This window comes from Zeus faber, assembly GCF_960531495.2.
Source record: "Zeus faber genome assembly, chromosome: 1".
In the NCBI taxonomy this organism is placed as follows: Eukaryota; Metazoa; Chordata; class Actinopteri; order Zeiformes; family Zeidae; genus Zeus; species Zeus faber.
The window spans coordinates 41,775,010-41,787,036 of NC_137193.1; the positions used below are offsets into that span (position 1 = coordinate 41,775,010).

General features: G+C 41.1%; 1 protein-coding gene across 1 annotated transcript in view; it reads left to right on the forward strand.

Moving 5' to 3' along the window:
• hcn2b (hyperpolarization activated cyclic nucleotide-gated potassium channel 2b) overlaps nucleotides 1-5,539 on the forward strand; it is a gene marked incomplete at its 3' end in the record, with an annotated part of 61,711 nt that extends 56,172 nt beyond the window's left edge. The window contains exons 7-8 of the mRNA XM_080004498.1: nucleotides 637-801; nucleotides 4,593-5,539. Coding sequence (XP_079860624.1) covers nucleotides 637-801; nucleotides 4,593-5,539 — 1,112 coding nt within the window. The remainder of the gene's footprint in view (nucleotides 1-636; nucleotides 802-4,592) is intronic.
• Nucleotides 5,540-12,027: the final 6,488 nt, after the last annotated feature.

Below are 12,027 nucleotides of genomic sequence, written 5' to 3' on the forward strand. Positions count from 1 at the left end.
AAACATTCTCATTCAAATATTTTTCTTTACAGTTATTATTACATATGTTTATATAATAATAACATATATAACATATATATTATTATATATATATGTAAGCCATCTACTTTATCGCTCTTAATTTCTCTCTCTCTTTCGGTTTCATTTTACAGTTTCTGTCCAACTTTCTCTTTATTTTTTTAATTTATTTTTATTTCTTTTTTTAAGAGCATATTTTTTTGTTGTACAGAACCACCACCAATCCCCCTCTCTGGTGAACTATTTTACCATGTTTGGGTCTATAAACAACTCATCACTACACCAAGAGGGGGAGAATCACGACGGGCGAGACAAATAAACATGGAACCAAACAACAACATGTACATGGAGAAACATAAACATGGAACCAAACAACAACATGTACACGTAGAAACCTAAACATCGGACGACAACATGTATCGAAAAAACTTAATTGGGTCCAGGAAAACTGGAACAGCAATTGGGCACGCGGCCTCTTCCTGTCATAGTTATGGCAGTAAATGAGGAAGAAAGGAGAGGGATGCAACCAGGAGGGTGCTGGGGTGCTGTCTAACTTTCTTATTCATCCCACTCTGTCTCACTCTCTTTTTCCTCTTTCTCTTCCTCCGTCACTGGCAGAGATCTGTCTCCTGACCAGGGGGCGGCGGACGGCCAGTGTGCGGGCCGACACCTACTGCCGCCTCTACTCCCTGTCCGTGGACAACTTCAATGAGGTCCTGGAGGAGTACCCCATGATGAGGAGGGCCTTCGAGACGGTGGCCATTGACAGGCTGGACCGGATAGGTGAGGAGAAGAGAGAGAGAAAGAGGGGGATGGAGGTCTTGTTGCTGTCGATGATAGCATCTATGAGTAAATTATCAAGAGGGTTAAAGTCTATCTCTAAAACTGTGTAATTCTCACATCATTTTATCGGGTGCAGTACATTATATTTCACCTGCAAAAAGGCCCCAACACACTCAAAATGTTCTGTTCATGTAAAAAAAAATCATCAAACTAAACATATACAATTGATATCACCAGAATAAAACTTCCCTTTATCATGACTTTGAGAGGCAAAATGCTCAAAATAGCTCTCTGAATAATTGTAGTTGCTATCAAGCCACACCACTGTGATTCATTTTTAACATAATTGTAACAGGAATGACAGGGAAAAACTTACATGATTGGTCTAGATTGCTGGAGGTTTTCTTTAGACAGAAAACAGCAGAGTTATCTGTTTTTGGCTTCTCAGTAAATGCTGCTGATTTATGTTGTGATAACTCAATCATTTGTGTTCATGGCATGGTGCTAAAAAAAAAGTATTATACAGTATGTATATATGTAAAACTTGCCTAGTGCATCTTTAAAGCAACACTACAGTACGTATCCTTAAAATAACAGCTTCAGAATCATTTTGATGGTACACTGACTTGTAATATGGAGAATGGCACCTCTTTCGTTCCCACCCAGCCCCCCCCCCCCAAAACGCCTGTTCTTGCTCTATGTGACTTCTGTGTTTGGGTTTGAAACCGCAGGAAAAGTGCGCTACGCTTTACGGCACTACGTTACTTCCTTGATGTTTGGCTCCGGTAATTATGTTTTTTTTGCCCAGTAAAATGTATTAAAAAAAAACCCCAATAAATTTTAAAATTGCTGGTCAAAATGTCCGGTAATAATGCTCATATAAAACGTAGCCGCTCCATCTCCCCGTCGGTGCAGATGAGACGAGCCAGTGGTGCGCCCGGCACCCGCACCTCAGCCGGCACGCCCTCACTTTCATTGCGCCACAGGGTTTGTTTCACCCTCTGACTTGCGTGTGCGGGCCGATCTGCCAGGCCAAGCACATCTGGTACATCTGGTAGCAAGGGGCCCTGTCCCTCCCCGCGCTCACTGAAGCGGCGAGGTCCGTGCAAGAGGCGCTGTAACATAGTGGTCCATAATATCTACGTTTATAACATAGACTGTTATTGAAACGTGACCAATAAGGTCCAAATTTGTCCAGTAAAATAAATTCTTTATGTACACCGACCAAGTTTTACGACAGTGTGTAAAAGTGCAATTGCACTCAGAAAAGATGAGCGTAAAATCTTAAATCCCAAAAGTAACACGGTGTTGCTTTAGGTCCAATCAGTACAATTAAGTAAAAAAATAACCAAAACAGCCTTTCAACCTGCTTCCTGTGTGATAATGAGTGTGACTTCTCAGTGAAAACAGCGGGAGAGCGCTGTCACCACTGCCATTCCATAAATCACCCATAAAAACTGGAAAACATTCCTTCATTGACAAGATGTGTTTGTCCGACAAGAAGGTGTTTGATCATTACAGGTATAACATGAACGGTATAACATGTTTGATTTAAAAATTTATTTTTTCTAAATTTGTCAACCCTCCCAAAAAACGAGATTTCGAAAAAGAGGTAAGATAATATGGTCATTGAATGTCCCAGCCGCTATTCTTTCCTACTAGTCCAGAATTCTTGCACGCACCCATAGTACTAATAAAATAATATTGATGAAATACTACTACTACTACAACTACTATCACTAATAATAATATTGATAATGATAACAGAAGCAACCATGATCTGCCCTGAAAAAACATGATTAGCAAAACAAAACTATGTAATTTTTTCTCCCCCACTGACTCTCTCCTCTTCCCCCCACCTCGAGCGTGGCAGTGGCACGACCGATGTCCCGTGACCCCGTCACATGACCGCTCTTCACTTGTTCAGTAAGGCCCCAGCATCCGCCGCCTGCCAGCTGTTGCCATGGCAGCCAGAGTCCACACATGAGCAGCGTCCAGTTGGGTTGGAGGGAGATCGGGGAGTCGGCTCCAATATGTCACCAGCAGCCAAATATTCCCCCCTCGGATTCTAAATGATTATGCGCATAATTCAATATTTAACGCCCGGTAGTTTTGGTTTGTTTAGTGATTGAAAATGTATCTGTGTCTGGACCAGACACAGCTCTGGTAATAATATATATACATACAGTATATACATATACATATTTATGTACAAACATATACATATATACAGTATATATAGATATATATATATATACATATACATACTGTATATATATTATATTTTTTTGTGAGTAAGGATATACTGTATATACAGTATATATAGGATTATATATATATACTTTTCTTTTTTGATAAAGATTTATGTAAATAGAAAACACATACACACATATATATATGTAAAACACCACACACACACACACACACCACACACACACACACACACACACACACACACACACACACACACACACAGACACGCACACACGCACGCACGCACGCACACGCACGCACGCACACGCACGCACACACACACACACACACCACAAGTTCTACATTGACTCTGTAGTGTGTTTGGTGCCAGATTACCAGCTTTAAATTCAATTGTCGACAGCTGACGAGCTGGCAGTTAGTAAGAGGATAGAGAGGGAACACAACAATGATTATCAGAACCATTCTTTGTTCCAGCATTCTCTCCCTTATCCCCTCATGTGTCAGCTACCTACGCGAGCTAGAACAGGGAGATTCTTCAGCTTTGTAATTATTATTACGTGCCTGCGTCGGTCAATGTTCTGTGGAGCATTATTTTGGCATTGAATGAATGTGTAGGCTCAGTGAGGCAGATCCCATGGTCCCACTTGGCGCGACAATGGCCACTAAGCTCCTCAGCGTTTGCAGGTAATAGATAACCAACATGGGAGCTGCACAATATGTTCCTATGTCATACAATTGGGTGTATATTAAAATGTTTATTAATGAATGGGGATGATTCTAATGATGTGTAGCTGGAACATGAGGGTTGCAGCATCTCTATTATTGGTCGAACAATGCTGCCATTGTGCTGCTCCACGTCCAAAACACGTTTCCCTACAAGGACAATCAAAGCAAAAGTCTAGTCTTCTGAATGTATTACTTTATGTGGTTCATCTTTATTGGTCCAGAGAGGAGATAAATACAGGTTTAGGGTGTATATCTACAGCATTCCTCTGAGGTGTGTTGCTGGTGCCTGTGCGACATGAGCTGCCAGATGATTATGTACCTTATATACCTGCCTTGCCAGATATTAATAAACATTGGTCAATTCCATTATCCTCCTTATATAGGTACCTTGTATAGACACTAATACATTTGAGACTGGAAGGTCTTTTGGATTCTGAAAAAAGCGCCCCAAAAGGAAAATCAAACACAGACACTTTCAGAGCACTGCCGTTCACAGGAACATCAAGTAGAGTGGTAAAAAACAAAATGATACCAGCAATCTCGGGTCATGGAAAGAGAATCACATCATGGGCTGGATCAATGCAACACCACTCCCCTGTGTGGGCCACTTGTACCAGACACCAGTCACTTGGCAGCTCACACTGACAACAATGTCTCCCAAAAAGTCTGTAAATCAAATGCTGAAGATGTTGAAAGGGCAAAGGCATCTTCTCCCTGGTGTACAGTATATGCACCAACCACATATCAGGTATCATGAGACCACCGTATCACACACATGAGACCAAAAAGATTCTCCCATTTAGAGTTTATGAAACTTACCACTTTCCTTTCTTTCTTTTTGTCATCTGCAGGTAAGAAGAATTCAATCCTGATGCACAAAGTTCAACATGATCTCAACTCAGGCATCTTCAACAACCGGGAGAACGAGATGATCCAGGAGATTGTTAAATATGATCGGGAAATGGTTCAGCAGGTGGATGTCCCGCAACCAAGGGCCATGTCCATGACTCCACCCCTGCATGGGGGCATATTCTCCCAGCAGGGCTCCTCGTCCCAATCCCAGAGTTCGGCCATCGCCACCCTCCAGCAGGCTGTAGCCATGAGCTTTTGTCCCCCCATAGCTGGGACCCTGCAGTCTCCCAGGATGGTGAGGAGGTTCCAGGTGAGGCAGAGTGTATCCAGCCCCATCTCAGCATCTCCTCTGCAGTCCATGCAGCCCCAGCTCCATGCCACCGGGGGCTTCCCCCCAGCTCTCTCCAGTCCCCCGGTCCAGAGTCCACTTGCAGTTGTAGGACGATCATTCCAGTACGGATCCAGTGCACTGGGGGCGCATTCCTCGGGGTCTCAGCTCTCTCTTATCCAGCAGCACATGGTCAGTCCTGCACATCGGCTCAGCACACACAAGAGCACACATTCTTTACAAATGGGTAGGCTGAGCCAGGACGCCAGGGCTCTGTCTGCCTCCCAGCCCATGCTACCCCACGACGGGGTGCAGCCAGTAGCTCCTAGTCCGACGCAGTCTACTCGAGTCTCCTCCACCTCGATTGGACCCCCTCAGACCCTGTCAGGACCCACAGGCCTCTGGAGCGCTATACCCCACAGGGTGGTGTTGCCCCACCAGATGTCTGTGGGGGCCTTCCCCATAGCATCGCTGCCCAGTTCTGTGCACGGTTTGGGGCCTGTTGCAGGGTTGGGCGCAGGTCTAATGGACTCGGAGTTGCCCAAAAAGGACTCCATAGCAAGTCTTCCTGAGACAGACCACATCAAAGTCAGATCACGGCTATCCTCAAACTTGTGACCTTAATCCTGCAGTGAGATGGATCTTTTTTGTTATTTTGGGGGGGTGGGTTGGTTTATTCTGCCGCAGGAACTTGGGGAGCTTTTTGCTTTTTCTTCTACTAGCAGCTACCCGTAGTAGACTCTTCTCCAGCCACTCCAGTCCGTCTACTAGAATGTATGAATACTGTGTGAGTGATTGTAGAAGAGATCTGAGGTGTCTGAGAGACTGACTGTGCTATAAATAACATACAGTTATCAAGTCTGTAGGAGACGACGTCTGCATGCAGACCACCACAGAGCAGTCATGGTAAAGTTGCATCAACCCACACCTGCCTCCTTATTTACAATAAGTCACTGTCAGCATAGCCAACAGTGAATCACAAAACCTGTCACTTCATTGTCAGTCGCCTGCTAACTGTGACGTTGCCGTCTGGTGAACCCAAATGCAGGACACATGGAGACTCAGGCAGGAAAAGCTCAAACAAAGGTGTCTTTTACGAAAGAAACTTAAAACATTGCAGGGCATTCAGGCAACAGCACACACAGGGAATTTATGATGGACAACGACTGATTGGCGATGACAAACTTTAAATACACTGGTGTAATGACTAGACCAGACACAGCAGAGGGGAAAAAACACAGAGGACACCAGCAGGACAAAACAAGGGAACACAAGACCTGGAGGAAACGGAGAGAGAGAGAGAGAGAGAGAGAGAGAGAGAGAGAGAGAGAGAGAGAGAGAGAGAGAGAGAGAGAGAGAGAGAGAGAGAGAGAGAGAGGCAGCTACAGAGAGAGACAGAGAGAGAGGGGCAGCTAGAGAACACAGGGAGATACCAATACAGTCACAAGACTACAAACACGAGGGAAAGAAGGATAACAACAAGGAACAGAAAACATTTATAGCAAACACAGGGAAAAATCATGACACTACCTTGTCCAAACAATGCAAACCTGGCATGTGGGTGGGACTGAAAGAAAATCAGGGATGTTGGCACTTTAAGATTTCAGATTTGCCTTTTTTCGTTGTTGCAAGATTGGCTGCAAGATAAGACCTCTTCACAGCACTATAGTAGCTCTATCTGTTTCAAACCGTTGGTAACAGAAAACAAATCGGAATTGCAATTGTGATTTAATTTAATTGTATTTTTTACATTATAGATGTATCCAATATAAATAAAATGTCAATTCTAAATTCACAATGATTTGAATGGAAAATATTCTAAAGAGCGTAAACAGGATAAAAGTAGCAGTTTCACCACCACAGAACAGTCCAGTACACAGAAGCTCTGTGCTCCCACCCATCAAACACAGCTCTGCTGCAACAATGTCCATAAAAACAGAAGAGTTGCCCTTTTTGCAACTTGAAAACAGTTTTCCTTCAAATCATGATTGCATTCTGAAATTGATTCATCTTTCTGCTCTGCAGTCAATTCATAAAAGAGCCATAAAAGGAAACCATTATTTTGATTCCCAACTCTTCCACTGTGTTTCCTACAGACCAAAGGTAGTGGGATGCACAAGTGGACAATGTAAACTGATGGAGACTAAAAAGAGGAATAATACTCATTGGCCTAAATGTCATGTTAAGCCCTGTTCATTTCTCAGTGTTCCTGATATGAAGACTGTGTGTCTTCTTAATCCAACTTCGATTTTCCAGAATGTAAATGCAAAGTCTGACGGGCTAATGGCTGGATCTCACGATCCAGTTTAGATTATCTCCTTTATTCTGGATTTAAAACTACTCCGTCAACTCCTACAGGAAGTTTTTGAACGCTTGTTTCCTTTTAAAAGTCATGAATAAAAAATTCCGGATCAGGTAAAAATATACTTGACTACCTATGAATAGCACCTAATTTAGCTATTTTTATGTTCCGAGTCAACCTCAAAAATCATAACCAACAAAGTGGTCTGTTACGTGAGATTTATGGAAATTTAGGGCACAACATTTTTCTCTAGTATGAGCCTCCTCTTTGGAGATCTTAAATTAGTAGGTTATTCTTTTTCTGTAGGAAGGGGCCAAAATTAACCATTGTGAAAATATTAATCTCTGTGTTATTCTTAGCATTTCAGCTTCACTGCCAATAAATTACAGAGGGTGTAATGGATCTCACATTTATTAAACAGTATATAGTCAAGGCAATACGCTGCTCCGCTGCCTGATCCTCTGTGCAGATAGCGACACCTAATCCACCGTAGAACGTTCTTGATTTGGTCGACAGCCAAGGACAGTGCAGATATTTGGGACGATGCATATTGCAGTGCGCAAAGCCTAAATAATAGTCCATCAGGCGCTGCCGGATTGGTGTCCAGAAGCATTAGGGGAGGGAAGCATCCACTCAGCCCTGGCATCGCGCTCGCCCCCTTCTCGCCGCCGCCTAAACCATTATCGGGTAATAAGTGATGATTGGAATCCCCCCCCCCCCCGGCCCCGGGCCCGTTTGGCCCCTTATTATTCTGTCATTATTCAGCGACAATAAAGACTTCCCCTCCTATCATCGATTTGCATATATATATTTTTTCTCCGCATCCATTGGCGTTTTCAGTGTTGTTTTCCTCCACCTTGAGAGCTGTGAATGGGACAGAGTTGAAGGCCTGGCGGAGAAGACCGGATTTTATGTGGTTTGTTTCAAGCTCAAATGAAGCCCTGTGGAACCTATTTGGAGAAGCGAAAAGTATTTCAATCATGATTAAAAACGAATGTTCAAACCCAGTGAAAACCGTCCTGTATTTGAACCACTGTTCCGGAGCTAGAAAGGTGTTTTATTAAGTTTCATGATGTTTTATGTCACGGTGAAGGAGGTAGAAGGGGGTTTGAAAGGAGGTCGACAGCTGGAGCGGGAATTTGGGACTGAACAGATGATGTTCACGACGCTTCATACACATGGTTGCACAACAAAGCCTGATGAAAACCAAAGTTTTAAAACCCCAAATGTTGAGTAAGCAAAGGCTTCAAAACGATAAATACTGAAATTACACGGAGCTTTGAACTGCAGGTTTTACATCCAGTGCCATGTGAATAAGTCAAATCCAAACCCCTGTGTTATTCAGCTCAGTGTTATTCAGATAGTTATTTTTATTCGGATTTTGTCTTTCACATCCCATAACACGTAATTTCAAATGGATTCTTTATTGTGGGCTACTTACTTGTGATTGAATAAAATACCAAAAAGCAATAACCAATGGGATTAGAGTACGGTATTTGTTCAAAGAACTGTGTCCCGTGATAATAAATATTCATGCAAGTGCATTATTGTTAGGTCCAATTATATTATTATCTTTCATATGATATTATGTATACAAAACACTAATGAAAATGTGTTGTAATTCTATTTAAGTTGATTTATATTTTACAAATATTGTAGAAAAGAACACTCTTGAAATGACAATTCCCTTTTTTGTTTGTTCACTGCAATATGTTAAATGTTCACAGAAAATTCCTGCTTGCATTTATTATTATATAAGACATTTGTTTCTTTGAACAAAGTGAAGATTCATAAATATGAAAATTAGAAAATATTTATTTACAGTATATATAAAATTTAGAATTCTCTTTTCTGACAGAAGCTCTTGATGAAAAATGATCCTTTCCCTTTTCATTGAGGTTTTTATGGGTTATTCTGTTTGATATAAAATGGTTTTTTTTCTGAACAATGCCTTCAACAATGGCTTCGTTTCAACCCGAAATGTGTTTATGTTTCGGAGGTTTCAAAACCTGATCTGCTGGGTTTTTTTTACCTTTTAAAAGCAGACCCTGCAGGCTACAGAGCATGTGTTGCACCACATATGGACATAAACACGCAAACGCAAACTGGCAGCAAAGGACATCTGTTTGCTTGTTTTCTTTTTGTCCTCTTTTCTTATGATGAAGAGCTGAATAAAAGAACGAAAATTCCTCAGCTGTATCAACTAACACCGGGGTTCAGCTGTTTCTAACAATGTCCATCAAAGTTGTAGCTACTCAATCAAAGACAAGTACAGTACAAAAATATTTTATTCCATTTAGATTATGAATGGTCTTGGAAACCACACTTGGCACCCAATTCCGGTGGCAGGGTTGGATTTTTTTTTTTACTTTGTCATAAAACCAAACAAAATGCATTTTTGGAAAGGCCTCATCTCGTAAGTTTGAGAGATTTCAGTGGACCCTAGACTGAGATATGCTACCAAAATAAGATCAACTGTTTTGGACAGCTCTGGACATGTACTTTTAGAGGCCTGGTAGTGTCAATTGGGGCCACCACTTAAAATGACCTAACATATAATTCAGGGCTTTGCAAATTACATATGTAAATTCTGACAATGCAGGTATATTCCCCGACCAAATCAACCCCTAGTAACCCATGCGTGTCGTTTTTCACCCATACCTTTGTTTCACCCATACCTTTGTATCCTTTGAAGGTTTATAACAATATATAACAATATAACTATATATAAATATTGCGTAAATATTACGCAATGTATATAATAATTTGTTTTTGCTCCTGTAGAAGCTACAAGCCTGTATGATATCAACCATGTTTTAAGAAAAACATCATGGAGAAGTACTACACTACCCATAATCCTGTGTCACAGCGACGTGTAACAGTGACGTCTATAATTGGTGGAGTTTGCGGTTACCATGGAAATATTTACCGCACTGGCTGATGGGTACATTCAAATTTTCCTCCTGTCACAAAAAAGTTGACGTTTATATCCAGATAGATTCTATCTGTGAATGAAATGAGGGTATGACCCAATATTTCTTTTTTCGCCCATCCTTGAATTAAATACACCACTCAATAGAGAAAAACTGAAACCAGTATCCCACTTTTATTTTATGACCATCAAAATATAAACCCCTGCATTTTAATACATCCATTCATTTTCGTGACTATAAGCATGAAAAAGCTTGAGGCCGGATTGAAATAATAGAAAACCAGGATGAGAATGGCGATCTCAGTTTACTTTTCGGGGGTTGTTCAATCGGGTCTGGTGCAGAATGTGTATTTCTTCTTCCTATTTTTAATAATTTTAACTGCTTAAAAGTGAATTTATGCCATAAAATAAAAAATTTTCTCAGTGGTCAGTAGCATCCGCAACAGCTCTGCAAAAGACTCTAAAACTTTATGTATTTATTTTGGATTCTGTCCCCTGCATGTTTTTTTCCGCAGTTAGAAAATGAGACAATATGAAACCACGGTTGGTCAACATTCTCACTCTCTTTCCCGACTTCATCGTTTCCCACAGATTAAAAAAAAAAACCTATAAGCCAATGATTAAGCACGGAAACAGCAGCACCACTGACAAACTTTGCTCATGAACACCTAGCTCCTCACCAGTAACGACAGAACTGCCTTGAACTACACGCTCTTTTCACTGCAGCGGAGGGAGGCGGCTGAAGGTCGACTGAGAGAGAGTTCACCGTGTCAGGGACCTGATTTTCTTTTAAAGAGCCATAAATACCTATATATCACTTTCCCTCTTCTGCAGTTATCATATCACCTACCAGGTACTGTACTGTACATTAAACTTACAGTAGTGACGAGCATATACTGTAGTCTCCACATACATGTACTATATTCTTTGTGTGTGTGGCTGTAAAAAGAAAATGCAAGCTCCACTAATGCAAAACTCAATGTGATTTATATCTAATTGCAATACGTAATGTCTAAAGAAAAACAAATAAACTGTATTTGAGTACAAAATGTTTCCAATTTTTCATGGAGGACCTTGATGTGTTGCAGTAATTTATGTGCATCTTCTATTTTAACTATCCTCATTGATTTGATTCCAGAATGGGATATTGTTCTATTGCAGGCGAGTCTATTTTGACCCATGAGCCATGTAAGGTCCCAAAACTAAAATCCCACCCAGAATCCCAAAAAATACAGTGTGACAAATAGTCTTCTTTTATTATAATTTTGTCACAAGAACCACTTTTTTTTCTCCATTCACTTTTAGGCTTTTAAGCAACGAATTGAGGCAAAATAAGAATCTTCCTTATTGTCAATCAGTCAATCAATCAATCAAATACCACTATATCAGTTGAGTGCATTCTCAATACCTATAATTTCTATCTATATTGTAAATGTCTGTTCTATTGAGATTGTTTACAGAGATTAACAAAGAGAGTAATAAAACGAATGAATGATAAATAATCCATAATGAGACCGGACCGCTTTTAATACGTCAATTTGGACTGACTCAATTCTTGTGCAATTACTTACAATAACACTGTCATTAAATTTGATGGTCTAACTTTGATTAACTTTGATCGTTTTAATAAACACAGTCACCGTCTTATCGCCTTCAGGTTTAAGGTCAGGGCGTCGTGAAATGTAATTAACGTCATGTGTGCACGACCAAGCGACCTCTAGCGCCGATCTTGCATTGAGTGCGTCAGGTTGACAGGACCATCGCGGCTTCGCTGATTTTGTTGATCTGCTAATCAGTGCATGTCAGTCAAATCAAGGTTACAAGGAGACACACTGCCTGCACATTGTTTCCAAACACCAGCACTCCTTCTAC